Consider the following 27,290-nt stretch of genomic DNA (forward strand, 5'->3'; position numbering starts at 1 on the left):
TGATTTCTTGTGTGATTTGTTCTGTAACTTTCTGTGGTTCATGCACACAAAACAATGCTTATTTAAAAATTGCTACAAAAACAACATCATTTTAAATTCTATTTTAATGAATTGTCAACGTCAGTCCTCATCATTCATTTATGAGAATCAGTAAATCCTCATGTTTCCTACATTTTAACCTCTTTAATCCCAGTTTTAGGAAAAAACCAAATCTCTCTTTAAAACAGAAAAACTGTAATTCATCAGAAGTCTGCCTTTGAAAAATTCAGTATATCTGCAAATTAATAAAACCATTTTGAAGATTTATCAACATCAGTGAAGAAAAATATCAAAGTGGTGTAGAAGTGTAATTTAAAAATGCTTTTTGAAATGGGAGTTAATTACGTAAAAACGCAGAAAGCATCTTGTTAGCTTAAAGGCTTTATGGAAATTTGAAAGAAAAACTACTGAAAAATGTACCAAAAAACACAAAAAGTAAAAATAAAATAAACTAAATAAATCTGACATTAAGATGTTGAGAAATCCGGGAGGGTTAACCGCCTGGCAGGCGTTTCCTGTCTGTTAGGATGACATCCTGTGGCGTCCCACAGGGTTGTGTTCTCTGTCCCATCTCTGCTACTTTATATTGGTTCTATTTGAGCTAAATTACGGAAAAAATAAGTAATCTCTTCACTGTTCATGTGCAGAAATAGCTCCACATGAATATAAAAGCTGAAGCCTTTTATTGAACTGGACCTTTTCTTTAGCTTTGATTTACAGCCAGACGTCTCAGAGAACTTTGGTCAATTAACTAAGAAGTTTATCTGATCCAGTAAAATTGAGCTTTAAATAAGAAGTGATGAAGTCTTTAGACCAGCATACAACCTCTGACCCCAAACACACACACACACATTACTGGGAGCAGATTCAAACTTTAAAAACCATAGAGCTGCTGGGAAAAAAAAATCACACAAAACAAGTCAAACACGCTGGAATCAAAGTGCAAACGATTCAGAAACTTTATAGCTTCAGGTTCTCATGTCACAGTTTTCCTTCAAGACGAAACATACAGCTGACTGACATCGTTGTGTTTCTGCAGCATCAGTTGGTCCCTGACAAAATAAAACTTTGACTTTTATTTAAAAACTTGGAACAAGACTTGAAACAACGAGGAAACAGCTTTAGTGCAAATACTGATTTTAGTTTTTAACGGGATATTTTGAATCTTCATACAGAGAACAACAACCAGAGAGCTGAGGGACGTCAGTGATGTTGACTCAAACGGCAGTGAAGTTATCATCAGATTCAGAAGTAAACATCCACTGAGAGACATGAAGAGAAGCCACTGACTTCTGCTGGGACCTTAAACTCAACACGGTGCATTCAGGGTCAAGAGAACTGGAATGTCTGAAGGAAAACCTGCTGTCACGGATTTTTCACATTTCCTGATGGTGATCAGACAGAAAACGACACGTTGATGAACAGAGACAATCTGTGTTTTTTATCTTTAGGTTTCCAGTTAGAGAACAAAAACTCACAGTGACGTCACAGCAAACGTTCAGTCCGGTTCTGGTTGAAAGAACAAAGAAAACAGCCTGAAAGTCTCACTGCAGGCCTGGTTTCTGACCTCTACCCCGACCCTCTGGATCAGAACATTTCCACGAAGTACCAGTCACACAGCGGCAGGCGTTTCAGCAAAAAACCTTTCAGAAAAAACTAAATATTTAGCTCCAAATGAAATATTTAGCTCCATACTGAGTTAGCAAACTAAATAAATAGATCCAAGGTAAACTTAATTAGCAACTGTAGCTTAGTTTTCTAATAGTGAGTTAGCGATCTAAATATTTAGCTTGCTAATATTTAGCTCCAAACTAAATATCACATTAGCAAGCTAAATAAATAGGTCGAAGGTAAATATTTAGCTAGCAACTGTAGGTTGTAGGTTAGCTTGCTGGCTACATGTTAGCCTCTGAAGACTGCCGTGACTATTTTTGCTGAACATAGAAAGTACGCCTGGCCCTGCGGCGGCTCTGTCCCATCATACCAGCTGGAGGATTACTTCCTGTTCCTCTCCACTGTCGCCACATGGTCACCGAGGAGGCGGGATCGCTGCGATGATTTGGTCCAATCAGCTGATGCCTTCTCACCAGTTGGCTTTGCTTGATCTGTTATGATGAGTCCTGGTTCTGACTGTGTGTGGATCTGGACCGGATTGATCCGAACTGGATCTGGACTTACCTGGAATCTGAACAACTGTTTTTTCATGTGACAGAACTAGTACTCTGGTGCTGAATAAATAAACTGAATTAAATTAAAAATAGATTTCAGACATAATTCCAGTTTCTATTTAATTGGACCGTCTCTACAATTGGTTTGGTTTGACTGTTCCTAATTCTGGCCTCTAGAGGTCCTCAGTCAGCCTCAGTGGTCTCACCCGGTCCACTGGACTTAATCAGAACTTGCTGCAGGGCGTAGCTACCCTGAGGAAGAGGAGGGCGGAGAAGGTCAACCAGCTGGAAGGACAGAGCTGGATCCGATCTCTGAACGACTCGGAACCATTTCACTGATCAGTGAGGAAAACACCTGTAACATTCCCTGAAAAGGAAATCTGTCCATGACTCCCGTCTTCATCCAGAAGGAAACAAGGAAAACAAAAAAACTTCGAAGCATTCATTGGTTAAAATAACAGAAGTTGTCTGTAGGTGGAACTGGGTCGATCCACGGATTTTAGTGACATCAGGCAGAACCAGCGGCGCATCAGGAACCGGGAAGGTGTTGGTGATGATGCGGTTTGGTCCGGTTCAGTCCGTCCTCCTGGTCCTGGTGGTGTGAAGGCAGCACCTCCATGTAGTTTCTCTGGAGAACAGACAGGAGATCCAGATGAAGTTCTCATGAAACACCTGGAGACCTGGAGTTAACCTGCAGCTAACTTGGAGCTAACCTGGAGTTAACCTGCAATTAGCTTGGAGCTAACCTGGAGCTAATTTAGAGCTAACCTGAAGTTAACCTGCAGCTAGCTTGGAGCTAACCTGGAGCTAAACCGGAGCTAGCCTACATGTAGCCTGCAGCTAACCTCGAGGTAGCTTTCAGCTAGCCTGCAGCTAACATAGAGCTAGCCTACAGCTAACCTGGAGCTAGTTTGCACTAGCCTGCAGCTAACCTGGAAGCTAACTTTGGAAGTTAGCTCTAGAAGCTAACCTGCAGCTTCCAGAGTCCAGACTCAGGATTGCTATGGTGGGAAGTTAAACATCTAACCTGAAACAGCTCTGAGAAGCGCACATACCTGCCAGAACCTCCTGAGTTCAGTTTCCCTGCTGATAAAGAAGAGAGAAAAATCAGAGGAGTTTCAGATTGTTCAGCGTACTATTCCTGTTTTCCTTCCTGTGATCCAGTTTTCTGAAGATCTGAAGCTGGGTGGAAAATCGGCCAAAGTCTAAAGATGAAACTCAGAAAAACCTTCAGAAAGCATGGAGCACTACCAGGACCACCAGAGGATAACGGGCCTGGACCACAGGAAGGGTTGGCTCAGACAAACCAACGTACAGCAGCAGAGTGAGTCAGCTTATCAAAGCGAAACTTCAGGTTGGATCTGGGAGAGTTCTTGTTTTTCAGTTCTGAAAGAGGAAAATAAATGGTGGTCAGTGAGGCGAAGCGCAGGAATCTGGACTGATGAAGGTGGATGTACTGAACCTGTGGGGCTGCGGCAGACAATCAGGGGACAGGAAACCTCAGACGGTGCAGTCTGATACAGAAGGAGAAGATCAGGAAGTTTTAGAATGAGATCAGATTCACAGCATGAAAATTCGAGACTATTCCTGATTCTGAATCCTCGTCAGAACATAAATGACCTCTGAACTTTCTTTTCACACCAACCTGAACACCAGCTATGGAGGCTAACTCTGGCTGGACCCAAATACGACCACAAGGTGAGTCAGAACCCGTCCAGTTTAGTCGTAAAAACAGATTCAGAACCTCTACCAGGTTTTCCTGGGAGAACAGCTTTTGTTCTCCACTCCAACCAGCCAAGGCTGTACTACAGCTACAACCAATCAGCTGAAGGTTACTGATTAGTCTCACCAGGTGAGCGTCGTTAGAGGGAATGCTGAAGCTGCAGGTGCTGGATGTGGATCTGGAAATCTTACTGCTCTCCTTCTTCGGATGAATCCTGAAAACACAGAAACGTTGCTGCTGCTTTGCTCAGATTACAAACAAAAAGACAGATTAAAGCTCACCTGTCGCGTTGTCCTGCCTCTGGAGAGCTAGGATTGGACGGCAGCTCAGACCTCACCTCCAGCATGGGGTGGGAACAGTCGAAGCTGCGCTGCTCACTGAGGAGGCTGACACAGCAAACAGAGTTTAACCAGAAGAACAACTGAGCCAGTAGCTTCATGCTAAAGATATCTGCTAACAGCTGAGATGAGAAATGACAAAAAAACTGGATTTAGCCTCAAATATAAACATGGCGTTCCTCAGGGCCACAAGTGAGCATCCCAAGCTAAAACAGTTGCTCTAATCCTAAAGCACTAATCATAAATGTTGTCTAATGCTAAAGTGCTTCATTGAAGCTAACACCAAGGTGCTAAATCAACATGGTATTCAGGGGAAGCTAATGCTAAAGCACTACACCAAAACAGTATTTAGCTGAAGAAAATGCTAAGATGCTATGTCAACACAGTATTTTGTTGAAGTTAATGTTTCAAATAACTGGATAAAAAAAGAGAATGTGAGGAGAGGAAATGGAACTGCAGTGTGAACATTCTTCAATCATTTCAAAATAAGAGCATGAATTTGAAAGTATCAGCAGCCATGTCAATTAGCTGTTTAGAATTTACCTGGAAAAAATAATTTAGGGGAAGCTAAGTGTGCTAAATAACTTTTAAAAAAAGCACTAAACAAAAAGCTCAGGGTTCTGTTTTCATTTATTCTGTGTTTCAGATGTCAGGTTCTATAAAATCACTCGCTTTGCAGATGATGTGACGGTTTTCTGAGCAGACTGTGTTAAATAAATTTTAAAAAGCCTCTCAGTTTTTCACAGTATTTATTAAACTTCCTTCAGGTCATCAGAAAGGTCGTCGTCGTGGTTACCTCCTGTGGCTGTGTTTGTCTGTCTGGCTGTCGACGCTCAGCAGGCGGGGGAACAGGCCTGAGCGCCGCTTCACCGGAGACTTCACGTTGCCCTGGCAACAGAAACACACAAACAATCCAGCTGCTAACAGCTGCAGAGCCTGAACCGGAGTGTTGGACCGGTTCTGCTCACCTCAATGCTCAGGTGGGCCAGACCACCCCCACTCAGACTGGTGGGCAGCCCCGCCCCACCGCGCGACATGGTTTCCATGGATACGCTCCGCCCCTTCATTGCTCTCTGAAATGAAACAGCAGAAATATTTAATTAAGATTTTAAGCAGCTAAACATTAAACTCCTGTACTGGTTTCCAACAAAGAGTCAGACAATCAAACTGGGATGTGAGAGTAAAGCTGAAGTGACCTTCAGACTGACCTTGATGGACTCCAGCAGCCCTCCGTGGGCGTGGCCATTCTCACCCCGGCCCTCTTCCTCCATGCCCGAGCCCAATCCCAGCATGCACTGGGAGCGTCTGTGCAGCTCGTCCAGCAGGCCGTCCAGCAGGGCGGAGCGGGTCCGCTCCTGAGTGGGAGGGAAATAAAACGAACCGATTCACTCCAGAGAAACCCGACTGCTGGCAGACGCACCGGGAAAATCAGGATTTAATCCCAAAACGCTGCAAAATGATTCAGACACAACAAACTGTGTTTGGATCAGGAAACTTTTTCATCCAGCAGCAGAAGAAGAGGAATGATGATTGAACAAAAGGAAAACAGATTTAACGAAGGTAAACTAAGGCCAAAAAGTTAAAACATGAACTGATAAAAAAAATTTGGAGTTAAAAAATTATTTCATCTGAAAAACATTTTTGAAACAAAGAGTGGTTAAAACTAAAATAAAAAAAAATATTTTGACCCAACAAAAAACTATTTTACAGTGAAAATCAATTTTGAACAAAACTAATTTTTAAACTGAAAAAACATTTAACCCTAAATCAAAAAAAGTTTTGGCTGAAAAACATTCTGAACAAACATTATGGCCCTATTTTAGCTCCGTAAGACCCTGCTAAAAGGCTGAACCCTGTCAGTGTTTTCCAGCAGGCCGAGGGAGACGGCTCCCCCTGCTGGTTACCTCCAGTCGGGCGAAGCGTTCGCTCTTGTAGGAGGCCAGCTCCGCGTTGATGAGCTTGGTGAGAAGGAACTGCCTGAACTCCGGACCCTGGAAAAGAAAAACACAGATGAGACCGGTTCGGGCGTTAGAACTTGACCCGGTTTGGACCGGATTCCTAGCCCACCTTCCTGAAGACGGCCGGGTTCGGCAGCGGCGGTCCAAACGGCGGGACGTCTTCTCGCGCTGTGACGGAAACCTACCAGAGATTGGAGAAGCAGGTTCAGTTTTGGTTCGGTTCTCCTCGACCCAGATGGACTCCGGTCGGGTCGGTATGGTCTGGTTCAATGAGACCTCCTACCCGGTAGGTGGCGCTGTCTGAGTGCGTCTCCTCCACCTGCACTAGGATGAAGGCGTGCAGGAAGTTGGAGGCGATCATGTCGGGGACGAAGGGCGTGGCCTCTTCCTGGAACACCACCGCCACGATGTCATTTCCTATGTGGCGTTTCCTCTGCAGCTGAGCGACAGGAAGTGACAGGAAGTGACACATGCGAAGCGTTAGTGCTGAAAGTTTAGCGACTAGCAGGGGGCAGTGCAGTCTTGAAAACACTGAGTTAAACTGAGCAATCTGAGTCCATTTTCAGGTGTTTTTATGTGCCATGAAAATAAACTTTAAAAGTTCAGTTTTATGATTGAAACGCTCAACCTCCCCTCTTCTTGTGCCGCCCTGGGCAACCGCCTGTATCAAAAGCATTCAGGAAGTAACTATAGCTCTGATAATCGATACCTTTAATTATTGATCAGCATAAAGAATAACAGTTTCTCTACTCTGAGATGACAGCAACTAAAAGATTTATTTTTGGTTTCTGTAAAAATATTGTTTTAGTTTTACTTTAATTAACAAAAAGAAAGAAGCTGATAGAAACTCTAAGGTTAAACCCAAAAACCTTTCCTGAATAAACAGAACCAAACAAAACCAACCAGAACCAAACAGAACCACAGACACCCATGTTCCAGTCCTGTTTTTATTTCCTGAGTTTTCCTGGACTCCCGGCAGTTTTCCGTTCTACCTGCTGCGCGTCTCCCTCGGTGAACGGCAGCTTGGTGGAGACGTGGAACATGACCTCTTGACCTCTGTAGACGGTGTAGACGGAGTGGGACCCCGTCTGGCCGTGGGACACGTCCAGCCCGCCCCGGAACCTGCAGACAGGAGGGCGAGAGCTGACTGGACCGGCCCGGTTCCACCAAGCCCAAAAGAACCAGCGGGTGAACACAACATGGCATCGTTATGTTTTAGTTTCTATTCCTGAAGCTCTAGAGAATCCAGATACTGACGGTTTTCAATTTCTGGTAAAGATGAAAAAGTTTCATTTTGATGAAAATTACAACAAATATGAAAGTTTAGGTCCCAATGAATCCATTTAAATCCCAAACAACCAAATTATTTCTAATAAATGTTCAATGTCGAGTCGGTTTTAAAAAGCAGCAGTTGGGCAGTAACTAGTTTTACTCGAGTAACTTTAGTATAAAGTATTTCTACTCTGACTTGAGTCAAATTTCCGTGTACTGGTTGAAGAACAAACTTGTTTTAACCAAAAAATCACCAGACACACAAACACACCTGCAGTTTATGATAAAGTTTTATAATCTTTACATTGAAAGTAATTTTTTTTGTAATTACATTATTTATGTCAATTATTTTCATTTTGGTCCTTAAAATATCAACATTTCCACATAACGGTATATTTTATCTGCCTGATGATGCCATTTCCAAACATTAAATGATGTGTTAATGTGTGCTTTTCCTCTCGCCTGACTCATTTCCTGGACGGTTTCTCTTTATTTTTACTCGACTAACTTTATTATTATTACTCTGCGCTGACCTGAGGTCAGATTTTGCTGCTCTGAACAGAAACTCCACAGTTTGTGTCGTCCATGGTTCAGTTTGCGGCGCTGCTCACCCCTTAAAGTCCTGCAGCTCCACCGTTTCTCCCAGCAGCTGCAGGAACTCGGAGAAAGCTGGAGACTCCTGGTTGTTGGTGAACAGTTCCTCCTCTGACACCTGCACAGGTCACAGCCGACACAGCCAATCACAGATCATCTCTGCTGTCACAGCTAATCACAAATCACCTCAGGCTCAGGTATAGGTTACGAGTCAAATGTTTCCTCAGGAGGCAGAAACTGTTATTCTTCAATTTTCACACTACATTACTATAGAAGTTATGTAGAAGACACGAAGATAATATTTCATTTTACAAAAATAAATCACAAACAAAATAGTAATACAAAAACATAACATACAAAATAAAATGCAAATAATTAAATAATATAAAAAACAAATAAAAATACTTTATTTAAAACAAACAAAACACAAATAAAAATATTTAAAATAAATAAAATACATAAAATGAAAGTAAAATGGAATACAGATAAAATTCAAATAAAATACTTTGTTGATCCCTTTGTCTAACTGTGTGATAAAATAAACTTTTTGATATGTTGCTACAGTTTGGCATTAAATGTAAAATCATAATTTTTGATTTGGACATTTTCACTTCCTGGTGCTTTTATTATTTCCCATTTCCTTACACATTTCATTTTGGAAATTAAAAACAAGACTTTGTGAGCGACAAACCTGAACACAGTAAAAAAAACAAACAGTAATTTTGTTCAGCCAGAATTCATTTGTGTCTCTATACCTGTAGCGCCTCCTGGTGTCTGGGTGGATAAACACACAAACTGTGGGATGAAAATATTTCTGCATGGAGATTCATAAATAAGCTACATAAAGTTAATCCTATGAATGATCTGATCTAATTTGTTTTTTCGGCTGAATAAACATTGAATCTAGAGTTTGGCTAATATTCAGAGTCAAATTGTTTTTTTTCCCAGTTATGTTGGGCGTCAATGAGACCCGCAGCATGGCCGGTTCTGACCTGCCCAAAGCGCTGGTAGACGACGCCGAACTTGAAGGTGTTGTTGACTTCGTGTTCGTCGTAGTTGACGATGAGCTGAGACGCCTGCAGGCGGAGAGGACGGCGTCAGCTGGACAAGTCTCAGCAGGAGGAACCGAGAGAAGAGCGAGGAAAACGAGCTCACCTTGGGGTAGAGGACCGGACTGAACCGCAGGGAGGCCGCTTCGTCACACACAAGCTTCAGGACAAACAGGTCCCACTGTTAACTTTTATCAGCATTAAACTCCCACAGGTCAGTGTGAAATGCTTCGTGCAGAACATCTGTTAGCCTCAGACATGTTTCAAATCAAATTAACCTGGATCGTAACGAGATATTCACCTTCTACATTTCTGTCAAAGAAAACAACAACGAGGCAGTTCTATCTGTCTTACTGCCATTTTATAACAAAATCAACTAAATATGTTAACTTCAGTTGTTATAAAAATGCTATATATCAAATATGATTTCAAGAAACTTAACTCCCTAATATGACACCTTGAAATTGGGCCTCTGTCTCTTTAAGAAGCTCCTGCTCTCTCTGAAGCTCCGCCTCCAGGAAGTCATCCCTTCATGGCTGCTCTATTAACCCTTTAACGTTTTTACCAGCGTTGCTCTGAGCAGCAGCTCCTAGTACACAGGTGTCAAACTCCAGTCCTCAAGGGCCGCTGTCCTGCAACTTTTAGTTGTGCCTTTGCTGCACCACACCTGAATGGAATAATTAGGTCATTAGCAAGGCTCTGGAGAACTGATCTACATAAGGAGGAGGTAATTAAGCCATTTCATTCCAGTGTTTTGTACCTGTGGCACTTATAAAAACTGCAGGACACCGGCCCTTGAGGACTGGAGTTTGACACCCCTGTCCTAGTATGATCTCAGCAGATGTTTGCTAATTGCTGCTAGCTAGTCTGAAGGAGCTGAGTGGGGCGGAGCTGGATCTTGAAGGCGGGACTAGGTCTACCCAGACGTATTAACAGCTGAATGGTTGCCATGGAGATGAAAAGATTTCTTAAACATAAAAGAATCAAAGCAACAGTACAGGTTTGATTTAATGAGGGAAAAACATTCTCATACCGGCCCTTTAAATGCATTATCTGTCTATAGTCTTCAATGCAGAGCTGTAATTTCTAGAGCAGCTCTTAATATTTGAGAGTTTGAGAGAGACTTTGTGTTTTTATGATGTAAAATAACTTAGAAATGGCTTGTTGTTGAAATGTGCTATGCAAATAAAAATTGACTGATTGATTTAAACAGTTGTCTTTTTAACCACAGGAACAGGAAGTAGTTTCGAGGAGAACAGGAAGTGAGGTGTGTGGACACCTTGGCCAGCTCCGGAACGCTGGGGATGTCCGGCAGCTCCGCCAGAGATAATCTGTGGTAGACGCTTTTCAGACGAGACCTGAAGCAAGCACAAGAAACAGACCTGGATCCAGAGGAACAACACTGCTTTTAAAGCTTTAACTAGACCAAAAGCAGTAATCAGAGGGTCCAAGCCCCCCTACCTAAAAACAAAAATGCTACAAACTTTAACTAGAGTCACCAGTAAGGCGATGTGGGCCTAAAGTTTTATCACGATAATTTGTGGTACACTTGTGATAATGATAAATGTGACGTTAATAACTATTTATTGCATCTTTTTAGGTGACTATAACACTGCAGCAACTATAGCCCCACAAACACAAATAGTGCTCTTGAAAAACATTCCTGTTTGTCTCTTTAGGGCACCAGTCACATGATGAAGTCTGATTTGTTTCACTAAACTGCAGACAGTGACTGTATTTAATCATATTTATTGGTATTTATTGAGGCTTTTATTGGATAAACTGCAGAGAAAATAGCAAAACTATCAAAGTTGACAGTTAAACATCATTAACTGGAATTTATTGTCACAACAATAAATCAAGATTTTTATCGTGATAAGAAATTTATCACGATACATGACATAATAAATACACACCACTAGTTACAAGCAGTTCCTAGCGAGTCAAGCCCCTCTTTGAGCTCTGACCCGACCCGGTTCCTGTGTTTACCTGATGATGACGTGCAGGTATTCGTGTTCCTTCTCCTCCTCGTGTCTCACAGACAGCAGCAGGTTCCCCAAACTGCTGACTGGGCAGAAGAAGTTCAGATGTTCCTGAAAGGCAGGAAGACGTTGGAGACCAAAACCTGAAGCTGCTGCAAACCACACAATGTTTTAACACAGATTTATTTCATAAGACATCACAGCTCACCCTGCCCAGGAAGTGGTTCCTGTACGCGCGTGCTGCCTCGTTGATCTCCTCCAGGTGATACCCATAATCCCCTGGGGCAGAACCTTCTGCCTCCTTTGTTCCTCCATCCTCTACCTCCGCACCGCTGCACTGCAAGGAGGAAGGGGGCGGAGCCTCAGGAGGCGTGGCCTCTGGTGGGGGTGGAGCCTGAATGGGTGGAGCATCCAGAGGCGTGGCCTTAGGAAGCGGGGCCTCTGAAGGGGGCGGAGCCTCTTGATCCTCTATCCAATAGCCTCCAAACTGCGGCAGGATGACCTGCGGGTACGGGGGCCCCCTCTCCAACACCTGCAGTCGACATGTTTCTGTCACACCTGGAGGAAACGCGGAGCTACCTGCTGCTGCGTCGTCATGGTAACGGCTCCACTGTTATTACTACAGCATTGTTGTCTTGTTACAGTCTTATATTTTGAATGTTCAGAATGAACTTCTTTACTTTTTAACTGTTTTCATCACATTTTTAGTGTCAGGTCAAAAGTTCAGATGAAATATGCGACGGCGTATTGGAGTCAGAGTGGACCGAAAAAACTGGAGTACATTTCCACCAAAAATCTCAGAAATTTTGAGATTATTATCAGAAACTTTGTGGAAAAAATAGGATATTTTTCCAATAAAAAAAATAATACTGAGAAACCCAGAAAAATATCAAAAGTAGAAAAATTCTGAGATAAATCTAAGAAATTTCTGAGTTTTTTCTAGTAAATTCTTGACTTTTGAAGCTCAAAAATTTGGGGGTTTTTTTCTAGAAAATTTCTGGTTTTTGTGGAAATTTCCTCCTTTTTTCCTATGTAGACTGGCCTACAGAAATATTAATATGTCATTTGAGAATGTTTGTTTTATCACCTTTGTGTTGCTATGTGGCATAATTTTTATTTTTTTTATGTTGTTATCTTTTGCATAGTTTTTTTTGCACATGTGAAATATTCACAATTCAAAGCAATAGTTCATGTGCAATATCAATCTGTGTTTATCTTTGTGTTTGTTATATTGTGAATATTTGAAATACCAAATCACAACTTCATGATTTTTTTTCATAAAACCTTATAATAAAGTCAGTTTTTGTAAGTTTTTTCATTTAAACAGCTGAAATGTTGGAAAGTCAAGTTTAACTTCTCCTGGGAAAATGAACCAAATGTCAGGTTTTGCAGCCATAATAACAAAATATGTCCAAACTGTAATTTTAACTTTGATGGAAAAATTTTTGGAAACCATCAGAACATTAATAAAACTGCAGACAGAGTGAAACCGTCCCGACAGCCTCAAACTGCTGGCAGGAATCAAACCCACAACCTTTGGACTGGAGGACAGAGACGTTTGAGTCTCACCTCTTCGATCCTGGGATAAGGAATGTAATCATCCTGAAACAGAGACAGAGGCGTTTCAAACATGGCCAACATCGCATCTGGAATACAACAGCTTCAGTTTCACTTCCTGTAAACTTCTGACTGAATCCACAGGTTCACTTTTACTAAACCAAAGACAATCGGATGTTAAACTGAAGGAAGCAACAAATCCACGTGAACAGCAACAGAGCGGACATGCAACTTGGGTTGTTGAGGATGATGATGATGATGATGATGATGAAGGTGAAGATTGGAGCGACTTCCTGTCAGGAACAGAGACTTCCTGCTGCTCAGCCGCTCATCTGGTTTTACATCAACATGGAAAGGAACTTGGGACATGAGCTGGACGGACATGAGGACAGATGGATGGACGGACATGAGGACAGGAATCAGGACAGACGTGAGGACAGATAGATGGACGGACGTGCCTTCTGTCTCAGAGGGACTGTCTTCATCTCAGCAGCTTCTGGTACTTGCTGCTCCGCAGTCGGGAGAGAAAACAGGACGAAATTATTCTGATGAGCCAACAAAAACATTTTATTCAGAGTCGGAACCATAACCCAGCAGAACTCTGTATTTCAGTCAGAGTGAGACATCTGTTGACTCGTCTGGTTTTCTGTCTCTCGCCGTCCAACTGGACCAAGTCGCTCTCCGCTCCTCCGTCTCTCTGCTGTGCAGCATCTCTGCCCTCCTCTTCCTCACCTGCCCTTTAATTTATTTTATTGTTTTGATGAAAAATGCTACATTGAGATATTGATCTGTGATCGCTGCTGATCCAATGATCCCACAGCATGATGCTGCCGCCTCATCAGATGTCATTAAGTCAACAAACCAAACTTAAAGGCTCCACTTCCTCCTAACTTCTTCTGTTCTTCTGTTTTTTCCCCCTCATTTCTTCTTCTGCAGATGATTCCTGATGTTTTATAAAATCTCCTCATCCTGCCGGCGTCTCGGCTCATTTAACAGAACCGTTAGACGGATCCATGTGAATTAAAGTCTTACCTCCATCTTGTCCATCATGTCGAAGAAATGAGCCGACTGCAGACAGAAACAGGTAAACCAGTTCACTGTCAGGACAAACGCTTCAATATGTCTAAACTGCAAAAGTATTTAGGAATCACTGAGAATGAAACAGGAGGAAGTAACATTTGTACTGAATCAGAACTGAACCGGGTTTACCTCCCCGTGTTTCTGTTACTCGTCAACAAGAACAAACCGGGGAAGGAAGGACGGATTTTTATCCGTTATGATTTCAGGATGAGAATAAAGCTGCTGATTCTACCGGACCTGGACTGACGACATCACAGGAGGCACAAGAATGGGCTGACCAGCAACATGGCGGACATGTCACTGTCCACAGATCTGAACACGGACTGTGAAGCTTTGGTGATACAAGAGGGTCAATGTTAGGTTTGACCTCTGACCCAAGATGGATACTGGATGGAGCAAACTGGTCGCAAACCGTTAGCAAAATGCTAACAAATTCAAGTTAGTGACTTCAAAATGTGACTAGTGACAAATCTAGTCACTTTAGTTTGTGTTATCAGACATCAGCCAAGCTGAACTGCTGTAGCCAATAGGAAAATTCAACTGCAGTAGCCACCGTTCAACCCAAAGAGGGCAGCACTGACACAGTTTTAGGCTAATGTTGCAGAATTAAACAAATTTACACTAAAATGTCACAGTTTCCGCAGAAACGTAAAGATAGTACCCTTATTAACCAATTTTACAGTTCATCAGCAAAATAAGTTGATTTGGTTTATATAAATAATTAAAATTGTTTATAGAAACGTCTCCAAGTGTTTCTATGAATCCAAGCAGGATCCCTTGGATTTATTCCTCTAATGGAGGAATATGGACCAAACATCCAAATAAAGAGGAAAATACTGACGGATGTGGAGTCTGATCAGCCGCTTCCTGTGATGTCATCAGACCTGCAGGTTTCATCTGGAATAACAGATCTAACAGAGAAACAGGCAGACAGGGTGACGCTGAGTGGCGTCTGGAAGGAGCAGCAGGTGTTACCTTCATGGTGGGCGGCGCCGTGCGGGGGGGCGACGGGGGGCGGTCCTCCACCGGGACATTAGGAAGGGTCAGCTGGTCCTGCTTACTGCAACACAGGAAACCATCATCAGAGACGCCGCGTCTTCATTAGCAAAGAACCGGGAGGAGGTGAGGATGATGACGAGCTGGCTGGAGATGAAGGTCAGCCTGACCTCAGAGGAGCTGCCTGACCTCTGACCTCTGAGGAGCCGCCTGATCACGTCACAGGTGCAACTCGTCAGACTCATCAGTGAATCACCGCTTGAACATGGTAGCGATGAGTCATGATTCAGACTCTGATCAGGCTGGATTGGAGTCATGGTTAGAGCTGAACTCGTTTTTACCACAGTTCTGACTCATGGCAACAGACCGGACCCAGCTGGTTCTGGTTCTGGTGCCGACTCCAGGTCATAATGTCCATGCAGAATCAGTTCCTCTCAGTGTGAAACACATGGACTGACCCCTCGGGGTCAGAGGTCAGCCTCCGCTACAGGGTGGAGTTGGGGAGGGGCCAGACCTTCTGACCCGTCTGAAGGTCTCATCCTGGCCTAACAGAACCTTGAAGAACCCAAACAGAACAACAGGGAGCATTATGGTTTAAAAATCAGCCAAATCCAGATGGAGGCGTGGAGACCGCTAACTAAAAAGCTAGCTACGCTAACCCTAAAGCACTAATCATATACATTAGCCCTGCTAGTGCTATACCAACATGGAACTTAGCAGAAGCTAATGCTAAGGTGGTAATTTCAACCATTTGTCAATAACACACGTGCTACAACATAGCATATCGCCCCCTACATTATTAAACATGTCATTGCACTCCTTCCTGTACTGTTTGGGCCACAGGAAGTGATTCTTTGGACCTTTCATTTGTGGTTTCAGTTTTATAGTTGTTGAGTTTTGCTAACTCTTAGCCTAATTGGCCACAGTAATGCTTTGGTCAGAAAACTCACAGAACAAAGGTAGGTTTAAATTATTTTAGCTCATTCCTTCATGTGTTGTATTGTCATTTGCTCAATAAAGAGAACATGAGGAGAGGGAACAGAACTTCACCAACTTCAAAATAAGAGCATGAACATAAACGTCTACTATACCACTTGAATTCTGAACAGTCGACAACCAAAACCTCAAAACAGTTTAGAAAACAACAAAGTAAATTAGCGCTTTAGAATTCATCTGGAAAGATTTAGGGGAAGCTAAACACTTTTAAATTTACCTACTAGTGAATTAGCATAACTGTGCCTGTTCAGATCAAAACCGTGGTCTCATCCTCAAATATCTGGACCTGATCTGATCACTGCTGCAGCTCAGATACTTTAGACCCATTCAGAACCAGGAAGAACCTCCTTCCTGTTGACCTTTTCCAGAAACTTCTGCTGCTTCACTTCTTCTCTCTGCCTCTTAAGGCTGAACAGTTTGTGTTCATGTTGTTCCTGCTGTCTGAGTGAGGGCTGCAGGTTCGACCACCTCCAGCTCTGCACAGCAAACACAAAGGTCACCAGGAGGCGGGAAGGGACAGACGGACCCTGCTGGGAGAGAAAAGGTCACCAAGTGAGGCGCCGTGGCATTTGGATCTGATCTTAGCTGGGGAACAACACCGAGGTCTGGTTTGGGTCCAACAGCTGGAATGACTAAAGATAGCCTATCCAGTGCTAATGCTAGGCAATCCAAGGCTAATGCTAGCCTATCAAATGTTAAAGCTAGCCTGTCTGTGCTAATGGGCAGCAGTGGAAGAAGGCAGTCCAGTGGTTGACCAGACTAGGCATGCTAGCCTCTAGCCTCCAAAGCTAACAGTAGCTAGTGCTGTGATTCTCTTGCCAGCGCCGTTAGCGAACGTTTATCCTCCATGCTGAGAGGAAACCTGATCCTGTTGCTGAACGGCTGAAGGTGAATGAATTAGTTTCTATTAGTGAATGTTTCCTGCAGAGCTCAGGAAACATTCCTGAACTCTTTAATGAGCAAAGATGCTCATTAAAGTTTAACCCTGGAGCTCCTCCTGCTTCCACACACTCCAGTTGGCAGGTCAAAGGTCAGCTGGAGAAGTGAAGTGGGCTAATACCTACTGATGATGTTCTACTCTGAGATAATTGGGGGCTTGACTTGTCTTAATGAGCTAATTTAGATCAAACTGAAGCAGGGAATTAATTATGAATCTGGAGGTTTGTTCAAGTAAAACTCATCAAGCCTGAAAACCAAAAATAAAATATTGGAAACATTCTGAGTAACTGGCAGACAGGACGGAGCAGAACATGGACTCACATCTTCCAGGAAGGTTTCAAAAGCAGAATCTGTTCAGTTTTAAACCAAAGTGGTGAAATGTGACGGATGAGAAGCGACGGCGCCTATGAGGAACCTGCAGCGCTGCTTCATGACTGCAGCAACATGCTGACAGCAGATCAGAAAACCTGCAGCCGCTTGGAGGAGAAAAACCATCTGAGTGGAAACATTTCAGCCCAAACGACCTTCTGACAGACAGAACCTCCCGTAAATAACAGGATTCCTGCTGGACTGTAACACACCCCTCTGATCTGCCTGGAGATTGATACGAATCCACCTTCCTCAGAACCACATCACCTCCAACTGGACTCATCGTCCAACAACAGAGCAGCAGAACCAGCAGCTTCAGAGGGAAAGTATTCTTAATTATTTTTTATGTATAGTGCCATTTTATAGCGCAATCCAGTGCCTGTTAGCTTCAGACGTTATGAAAATGCTGTATATACCAAACATGACTTAAAACAAAAATTTGACCTCACATCATATCATATCTGATGCCTTGAAATTGGCCTCTGTCTCTTTAAAATATAACTAAACTCCCTGAGGAAAAGTTTCAGCAACGTGGGTGGAGCCAAGAGACCCAGAGGGGCGTGGTCAGGACGAGAGAAGACCTGTTGCATAATCATCCACTTTGTTGCTATATTTAGCAACTTGTTCAGTAGCTGGAGGAAGAACTGAGACGGTTTTAGGCAAAATATTGCAGAAATAAAAAAATGTTACACTAAAATATCCAATACCCAATACTAATGCTAGTTTATCCAAGGCTGAATTTAAGATAGAACATTGAATTTCTATAGTTTGTCAGCAAAAAAGTTAAGTTGGTGGTTAGTTTCATTTTAAGAACCTTCTTCTCTTTCTGACACTCCGCCCTCAGGAAGTCATCAGAACACAATGATCCTAAACAACGTTGTTTACACCAGATACATGGCAGACAAGATGGAGCAGAACAGTTCTTCATTACATTGCACTAAGAAGTTCCACCAGCTGTGTGCCAACTGCTGCTGCCACTAGTCTGTAGGAGCAGACCAAACCTCGGGCTTTAGCTGGAATCGTTACACCGGTCAACTGAATAAAGGAACAAGAACCCAGCATGGCAGCAGAATGGTCTTAAGCCCAGCAGATGATTTTATTCTGGTCTGACTGGAAACCAGAGACGCTCCGTCTCCATTATCGCTGGTCAGAGTGAAGTTTTATGTTGCTTTAAGACTGCAGTCTCCCTGTTGTGGGCAGTAAGAGTGAATGAGATGTAAGATATAAACAAAGCAGCAACAGACAACACTCTGCCATCTTCCACTCTGCACTGACGACGCATGCTGGGTTCCCCAAACTGGTGGAAACTGGTGTTGACTCTCAGCAAAACACCAACATGTGAAGAAACCAGTTCAAGAACGAGAGCAACATGAGCCTTTCTCCTGGCTCTGCAGACTGAGGTCATTTTGACTGCTCAGAGCTCCAGAAAACGTAAACATATGTAGATTATTGCTGCTGTCACTAACAGAACGGCACTGATGAAAACAACGAGAGCGTCTGAAGCAGAAGCCGCCCTCGCTGCAGGAGACGTGTCGGTCGGCACAGAAACACGACTCAGCAGCGACCGCATGGAGCGGACCAAACAGATGGCAGCGCAGCCGCTTGCTGCCACCACTTTGGTGTTTTTTATAGAACAGCTCCTAACCACGCAAGTGTAGGACAGACAGCAACCACAGGGGGCGCCACTCACTCTGGAATCTGGATTGTAACTTTCTGAGGAGGAAATTTTATGTTCCAACAAGAAATAAACACCTGAGAGCATCTTATCCCCATAAACCTTAAAGTATTTATTTTAGTTTCTGGAGTTTGTCACTGGATTTCACTGAGAGCAGAAAGATTCAAATGATTTAAACGATTCAAATGATTTAAACGATTCAAATGATTTAAACGATTCAAATGATTTAAACGATACAAATGATTCAAATGATTCACTGTCGTTATTACTGGAGAGAAAAAACCACTGTAAACAGCAGCAGGAGAGAAGGAACGCTGCTGCTTTCAAACAGACGGACACACACTAACATAACACACACACACTAACAAAACACACACACACACTAACAAAACACACACACACACTAACAAAACACACACACACACTAACAAAACACACACACACACACTAACATAACACACACACACTAACAAAACACACACACACACTAACAAAACACACACACACACTAACATAACACACACACAGACTAACACACAGTCTGGTCCAGGTCTCAATCCGTCCACTAACGTCCTCACTTTGCATGATGTCCTCTGTCCCAAAACTTGACATAAAGACCAACTCTGAGCCAATCAGCAGGCTCCGTCTGATTTAAGGAGACGTGACCCGACTAGTGAGCAGCAGCACAAACAGATTCCTGCTCTTTAAGGTGGAAATGAGTTTTTATCTGATTCAGTGAAACGTTTCAAATTCTGGCTCCTGTGAAGCTGTCAACACGTTGCTCTCTCTGTTTACCTTCAGGGGACACAACTGCCCTCAGCCGTCCACTCAGAGAACGCACACACACACACACACACACACACACACGCGCACACACGCCCACACGCACACACACACACACCCATGCAGACGCTTCACACTACTGGGTCTGCAGCCTGCCGATCCTCTGCAGAAACAACGTAAACAAACGTGAGTAGATGGAGTAAATGTGAGACTCACCACTGGCGGTGTGGCATCGCAGCGTTGCCGTCGGTTACTGAGCATCTTACTGAGATCTAACAGAGTAACACCGCTCCTCCTCCTCCTCCTCATCCTCCTCTTCTTCCTCTCTGCCGTAATGTCAGGGACCAACAGGATTACGGCGCCGTAATCAGTCAGAGGAAGGCAGATGGAGGAAAAATGGAAAACTGACGGGAGAGGAGGAGGAAGAGGAGGATGAAGCTGTCACTAATTTCTGTTACAACTCTGACTGAAAGCTAGTGGTGGTTTGTTGAAAAAAAAAACAGGAAGGGACTGAAATAATTTTCTGTTTGCTTCTATATTTAACATTTATATTTATTTATGTTTGTTTTTAGTAGCTTAAATGTGTTTGTAATTTTTTCTCTAATTTATTAACGATTGTCATTCTGATATCAACCAAAATGTGATTGAATTGATTTATTAATTTTGATGAATATTCATTTATTTTTATTTGTTTTTGGTCAGTGTTTACTTTTTGTACTTTTTTGGGGGGTTTGTATTTATTTCATTTTATGAAATAATGTATCAATTATTTAAGTTAGACTCACTTCTGCTTTTTTAATTTATTCACTTCATTTTCTTTCGGTTGGTATTTATTTATTTATGTATTTATTTATTCTACATTGTCAGAAGGAACACAACTATTGTCTGTGAAGTGCTGTGAAATTAAATAAAAATTCAGTTTGCCATTTTTTTGTCACTACAATAAATTTAAATAAGTGTGAGATATTGCAGTTTGACTACATTAGATTATTATTTTTAACATATCTACAAACATCATGCAAACATTAGTAATGAGCCAGTTTACTGACCTAATAGTTTATTGATTAATCTGCTCCATATTTATCTGATTTTGGTGGTTAGCAGCATTTTTAGCTTTCATGCTAGCATGCTAGCAACTCCCCAGCAGTGCTGTGTCACTGCAGACCAGAGGTGGCGCTAGACTTTTGGTTGCCAGTCATTTTGACAGACGGCGTAAAAAAGATCTAATAATTTATTTGTCCCCGTCAGTATTTAAATGTTAATAATAACGGCACGTTAAGTCTGAGCAGAACGTCTTCATGCTGCTGCCTGATGAAGAGGACGAGCATCTTCATCAGTGGCGTCTGACCCAGAGCGGCTCCCAGCAGGTTCTGGTGGACAGAAAGGAGAGAGCGCTGCAGGAGGTCGCTGACCTTCCCCTCAGACACGTCGCTCTGCTCTCACACCAGAACTTCCTCCGCCTGCTTCCCCCTTCTGGGAAAAAAAGCTTAAAATACGGATCATGACGAGCCGCGCAGCGCGGATAATAAGGTCACCACGGCAACAGCGACGTGAACACCAAAACCTGAAGATTAGATCCTGAAGGAAAACTGTTGGCTTCAAACCAGGAAGAAAACAGAAAACATGAAGCCTGGAAGCAGAAGACAGGAAGTAGGAAGGTCCAATAAGGACACTGCTTCCTGTTCTGAGGGAGGATGGACGGATTGACCCCTGACCTGTACTGACCCCAAACGCCCTTTCTCCTGATGGACCCATGAACACTCAGCTCCTGGTTTGGTCTGGATCATCCTTAAAGAACCGGACTGTCCTGAACCGAGTCGGACATGTTGAAGGAGGATTTCTCTCTGCGTATTCTTCCTGAGGATAGACGGTTCTGGTGCTGGTCGGGTCCCCGAGTGTTTTCGGTTCTTTACAGTTGAGGATTTATTCCAGGGATCAAACTGAGCAGAACCGAGGACACGGAGCGTCCGCCATAGAGGCTCCAGCACAGAGCCTTGGGGAACGCCAGCATAGAAAGGAGTAGATCAGAATGACTGGACCAACCAAGGCGGTCCTGGCCCTGATGGAGTCCAGTTACTGTCACTTCCTGTTAGCATGTGGACGGTGTTGAAGCTGGACCGCATCAGAGGAGTTGTAAATCAGGCGTGTGCTGGTACTCACCGGGCTCTCAGCGTGCTGATCGTCGACTTATCAATCCTGCAGAGACACAGAGAGGAGCAGACGTTAATGGACGCCGCTCTTGTCCGGTTCTGATAACGGGCGGCGCAGAACAACATCTCCGAAGAGGAGGAGGAGATTTACGGCTGCGTTCTCCATTAACCCTGGTAACCTGAGAGGGAGGTGTGAGCCCAGAGCTTCACAGCAATAAAACACCCGTTTATTAAAGCGCCGCCACGGCGATGCATCACACATCAGCTTCTGGACTGAAGGAGGAAGGAGCCACAAAACACACGAGTCAAGGAAACGAACAATGTGGGACGGTGCTGGTTTCTGGCCACGAAATGTAAAAAAACAACAAGCGTCTTTAAAACGTTTTTTCTGTTTTATCATCTACACATATCTAAGTTTAAACTCACTAAACCCCAAATCAACCGTTATTTTTCAAGGATGCAGAAACTAAAAAACGTTTGACTGTTTGGTGAATTAACGACATGACGCACCAGAACCTTTTTAAAGTTTGCTTTTGTTGGAAATGTTTCCGTATTAGTGGGAAAGTTTTGTTTGCTGAGGCTTTCCGTCCCCTGCTAGCATCAAGAAGAATTTGCAGAAAGACTTTGTCTGATTGAGAATCAGTTTCTCGTCTCTATGGAAACGACGACACAGCAAAGCGCTAAGCTGAAAATAATGTTAAAATAGCAAAACTTTATTTGAAACATAAATTCATTGGGTGTTTATGTGACGTCCTGGACGTTGCTTTGCTAGCTGTGGCATCGTGTCTTCTGCTAATGTTAGCGCTGTGTGCTAGCTGTTAGCACCTTTAGGACTGACCTGTACTGAGTGTTTTGAATATTATTACTACATTAACAGTTTGACATGTTTTTATCTGTTCTGATCCAAAGGCTTTCAGTGACGTTCTTGGCGCTAGCGTTAGCTAGCTCGCTAACTATCCTGAGGCCTGGATGGGCAAGTCCAACGTTGTTCATGACTTTTAATCAGTTTGGGAATAAAACGTTTCTGCAATGTGAGATAATCGCACCTCTGCTATCAAACTACCAAAATGGCTGAACAACCGGTCACAGTGGGATGCTCTGTGACCTGTAGGGGGCGCACCAAAGTGACAGCACAAAAACAAGGAGCCTAACTAGGAACTCGGACCAAAACACAGTTCAGCTTTATATAGACCTCAACTGGATGATTCCAGTAGGAACAGGAATCTAACTGCATGATATATCAACCTTTAATGTCACATGAAAGCCGTTCTCAGTATTTACAGCAGGGGATCAGTTCTAATCTGGAGAATATGAAAACCAAACCAGAACCCCAGCAGAACCCAAACTGAGGCTTCTGGGAAAATAATGTCAGTTTTCTGCCATCGTCTCTTCCTGCATTGATAATTAGAGGCTTCAGTTTCTAAAGGCTTTACATGTCGTCGTGATGTTTTGGTTCTTCGCTGTGTTTCTTAGAACAAAACAGGAACCAGAGGATGAAGAACCTCCGCTGAATCGACACTTTGTGGCTGAATTCAAAGGAGCGAGCGGCCGCTGGCGGCTGTAAACTGCTCCCTCCTCCGCCTCAGGCTCCTCCTGCATTATTAAAGACAGAAACTATCAGCCGGCTCTGTCTAAACGCTGGATGAAACGCATCTGATTCCTCAAACAGGCTGAAATCAGGTGAAGATGAGGGAGGAAGTTTTGTGGAAGGAGGAAGGCGGGGGAGCGTGGATGATGCTGCAGGATTCAGCGACGTGAGTCCTGATCCCAGTTCTGACAGATCGACTGAACCAACAGGATTTACATTCCTGGCTGCTGCTGCTCTCCTCTCATCCAGAACCAGACACGCGTCTCTCTGCTGACGGCTCACAGGAAACCCAAAGAGTGACGGCGAACAGAGGAGGAAGCAGCTGCAGCATCGACAGACGCTGCACGCTAACAGAGCAGATGTGCTGAGGTTCAGGCAGACAGAGGGAAGGTTCCCTGTTTAAAGATGGAGAACCAGAAGGTTCTAGAGACAGAACCGTGGTTCTGTCGTCAGTCAGACAATAAACCACACTGAGATTATTCATTTAAACACCTGACAGTTCGATAAATTCGGTTCGATTTGGACCTAGAAGATCTGGCGTTTAGTTAACATGTTTTCCCTGAACATGTGTCTTTTCTCTCTGGGTGTTCCGGCTTCCCTCCTCACTCCATCACCAAGATTAAATCAGGAAGGTCCAGAGTCTCTGGTTCAACAAGCGGATCGTTAGCAGGACTCAGCAGAACGCTAGACCGCTTTCTATCAACATTTTTTATGTGCATTTTGATGCATCGTATTAGAAACAGTTGATTGAATTTGAAATCATATGCTCAATCCGATAAAGAATTAAAGAGGAGATGGAAAATATTTACCAAATAAGTTCTGCCATAGCAAACGCCGCCCTCTACTGGTGGGTCCAGAGGCACCAGACTCAGAGGAACATCCATCATGGCGGAGAGAACTCCATGTGCTCCATGCTAGTTAGCAACATCTACTTCCTGTTTGTCACAGCCATGCATAGCGTCAACATCTGACAAAGTGACGTTTTGCGTATAGCCTGGTTGATTCGCTCCAACATGGAAATACGACAAATTCACACTTTCTTTTTTTTAAAAGGTTTGCTCAAATGAACTCACTTTGGACACTAATTGGCTTAATGGTCTCTCTAAAGGGGGTGTAAACTTTTCCACACAGATCGGTGAAAACGTTTCCACACAGATCCAGGTTGGTTTGAACAGCTGCTGTCCCTCAGGAAGTGAACATTAAATTAAATTTCTCTGCTTAGCTTCCCTGGCCGGCTTTTAGGATCGATTTAACCTCTCAGGCTATTATCAGCACTCCTCATCAGCTCTGGGGAAACGTGCGCCGATGTTTATCCAGGGAATCCTCTGGCTCTGATTTGTCTTTTTACCGTCTCTATAATCCAGCTCTAATAGGATCTGAGTCATTACTGAGGGAACCTCTCTGGGTGCTAACTGGTCAGTTTATTCAGACTAATAAATGTCTGAATAAACTGTAACAACAAAATCTATAAACTCCTACTTTTCTAACTTCTTGCAGCAGCCGGTTGTGCTGCAGCGTGAGTTTAAATGTTCAGATTCAGTTTCTTCCAGAGCTGAATTGTTGTATTTTTATGTATTATAATGTACCGTTTGCTCCATGGATGTCACGTAAACAACACAAATGTCTGCATGGTTTGATCAACAGCTATGCTAGGCTAATATTTTATTGACGTGGATAAAAAAATCTGGTAGACAGATGCCAGCACATGACATACATGGATTTAACCCATCACTGCAGGATTCGAACTGAAATACCGCAACAATCTCAGGCTGCGCCGCACTGACGAGGATTCACTCACATCGGCATGCTGGATGCATGAAACTGAAAGTAATCAGCCTGATGTGGCTGATTACTATCTGTCCACTAAGGGGCAGAGCATTGTACAAATGATCTAGCGCAAATATCTTAAAAAATGTCTTAAATAAAACAAAAATAACTTAGAAATAATTTTTCAGCATGACGTAGAAACTTGTCAATAACAATTGAGTACTGATTAAAAAGTATTATTTACACTTTTATATTTTCACTTGTAACCTGGGAAAAACATGTTTATATGTGTTTTAACTTGTTTGAAGAATTTGTGGAAAATTCTTGGATTTTTTTCTTGTAGCTTTTCTTAAATATTCACAAGAAAAAGCAGCTTGGGAAGCTGTTATACTTCAATACAAAGCTGATAGACACATTATTGGTTGACTTTTGCAAATTAACCAATCCAGGAACAACATTTATTTTTCTTTTTGCTGATTGGCTGAAGCTTTAACAAGACATTAGCTTGTTCTGTAAGATGGTTTCCATTGAGAGTATTAATATGAAGGTATATTTGCTGTTTAAAATGTTAAAATAAACAGTACAAAGTGTTTTTAGAGGAGGTGTGAAGTATTCCTGAGGTTCACTGTAGATTCAATCCCAGGTGGTTCGTTGTTAATTAAACCAGTGGAATAAGAAACAAGACGGCGACAGGATTCTTTTTAAAGTACAACGTTTTGTGAATTATGTGAAATAAATAAACTAAATAGGAACCGGTGAGTTTAGATTAGAGGTTTTCCATTGAGACATTCCTGACTGAGGTTGTTTATCTTTAACTGCGTTGGTTCTTTAATCAATATTTAAATTTCTCTGTAAAACATTAGCATCTGAGTTAATATTTATATGAAATAATTTTATCTTAAATTCTATCATTAATGTTTTCTAGCGGGTCCCGGCTCTGCTCGCCTGTGGTCCGGTTCTGCTGGGCTCTTTGTGTCGGGAACAAACCCGTTTAGGTTCCTGACAGCAGAAAGTTGCTGATTAACTGCAGCCCAGCAGAACCGCGTCCGACCAGAGGAAGAAGTAGTTAGGAAAACGGATTTAAGCCGCTTCATTTACGGATCTAGCTGAAACTGTGATGTCATAGTGATGTCACTGCCATGCAGATGAGGCAATCAGCCTGAAAAGCATTGAAAGTGGGAACGTTTTAGATCATTTTTGCTCCGTCTGGAACAATGAAACAAGCTGAGGCTCACCATCCAAAGCCGCCGAAGGACACGCTCCTCTTCCTCCGCAGCATGGTTCCTCCTCCTCCTCCTTTGTCTCCTCTTATTGTCTCGGATCCTCCGGCTCTCCTCGCCGCCGCCTCATCTCTCCTCCTATAAATACTCTCATCCCGGCCACACGCTCCTCCACCTCCTCCCTCCGCGTCTTCCTCCTCCCGTTAATGTTTCCCTCCTCCTCCTCCTCTTCCTCTCATACTTCGTTTGGCAGCACACTGAGAGCCTGGGGGGCAGAGGGGGGCTTCGGCCCTGATGGAGAGGAAGCCTGAAAACTTATCCATAATGGATGGAGATAAAAGGAAAGAAACACTTCAGCTTACATAACTCCGACTGCAGCCTAAAGCTCACAGATGTACACATTTAACCACAGAGTTAGCTCCCAGGAAAAAAAAACATTTTATTGCAACCGTAATAAACATTCACACACTCATCTGTGAGGTAAATGTTTCTGCTGCGCCCGATGAAAGGCAGACATTTCTTCATGTTTTTACAGCGTTCGGCTAGATTAAGCTCTTCTCCGTGTCTTTAACCGGTTCTGACCCGGTCCGCCAAATCGTCTCCGTTAGCAGATCCTGCCCGGTTCCTCTCTGTTTTTCATAACCACTCAGCGGTGGCACAAGCCGGACCAGGCCGGGTGTGGAATCCATTTGTTGATTCACAAATCGATGATTCAAACCTTTTTTACCAATTATGATGGAAGAGCAAACAGCATCAACAACAAATATACCGAGTGCAGGTGGCATTCAGCTAATCTGCTAATTTTTTACTAACTTTGGAAAGGGTTAGCGCTCTTAGCTTCCCCTGAATTAATTTTCCAGCCCTGTGGAGGGAGATATAACACGCTGTGGGTGTCAACATGGTTGAATTTAGTGCTTTAGCATTAGCTTCTGCTTTATTGGTCGAGCACTTCAGACTTAATGGAACTAATGTTAAACATTAGTGTTTTAGCGTTAGCGCAGCTAGCTTTTTAGTTAGCAGTGGTCACCCAAGGGAATACATGCTAAC

The 27,290-nt window shown here is 43.1% G+C and overlaps 1 protein-coding gene across 5 annotated transcripts; it reads right to left on the reverse strand.

Moving 5' to 3' along the window:
- Positions 1-895: 895 nt before the first annotated feature.
- Positions 896-27,290, reverse strand: LOC116728139 (rap1 GTPase-activating protein 2-like). 5 transcript variants are annotated; one of them, XM_032575964.1, is made up of 25 exons: positions 26,259-27,290; positions 21,679-21,714; positions 14,736-14,820; positions 13,713-13,748; positions 13,139-13,186; positions 12,693-12,725; positions 11,332-11,655; positions 11,131-11,234; positions 10,421-10,499; positions 9,248-9,301; positions 9,085-9,168; positions 8,110-8,210; positions 7,219-7,348; positions 6,510-6,665; positions 6,336-6,407; positions 6,173-6,259; positions 5,477-5,623; positions 5,237-5,341; positions 5,065-5,156; positions 4,212-4,316; positions 4,057-4,144; positions 3,670-3,721; positions 3,523-3,593; positions 3,263-3,293; positions 896-2,835 (listed from the first exon to the last, which is right to left on the reverse strand). In XM_032575964.1, exons 1-24 carry the CDS (start codon positions 26,300-26,302, stop codon positions 3,282-3,284), a joined length of 2,145 nt encoding a protein of 714 aa, XP_032431855.1. In that variant the 5' UTR covers positions 26,303-27,290; the 3' UTR covers positions 896-2,835; positions 3,263-3,281. The 5 variants fall into 5 exon arrangements, with proteins under 5 accessions (XP_032431855.1, XP_032431856.1, XP_032431853.1 ...); XM_032575965.1 differs by lacking the exon at positions 13,139-13,186; XM_032575962.1 differs by lacking the exon at positions 26,259-27,290 and having other exon boundaries at positions 21,679-21,809.

The sequence above is a fragment of the Xiphophorus hellerii genome, chromosome 11 (assembly GCF_003331165.1).
Source record: "Xiphophorus hellerii strain 12219 chromosome 11, Xiphophorus_hellerii-4.1, whole genome shotgun sequence".
NCBI lineage: Eukaryota > Metazoa > Chordata > Actinopteri > Cyprinodontiformes > Poeciliidae > Xiphophorus > Xiphophorus hellerii.

Excerpts from the sequence above, each read along its gene's own strand:
- LOC116728139 (XM_032575962.1), bottom strand. The coding sequence starts at position 21,794 with ATGTTGTTCTGCGCCGCCCGTTATCAGAACCGGACAAGAGCGGCGTCC. Across the intron at positions 9,302-10,420 it reads GCGTTCCGGAGCTGGCCAAG|CTTGTGTGTGACGAAGCGGC; the intron begins GTGTCCACACAC and ends TTTGTCCTGAAG. Across the intron at positions 5,342-5,476 it reads GGCTGCTGGAGTCCATCAAG|AGAGCAATGAAGGGGCGGAG; the intron begins GTCAGTCTGAAG and ends GTTTCATTTCAG.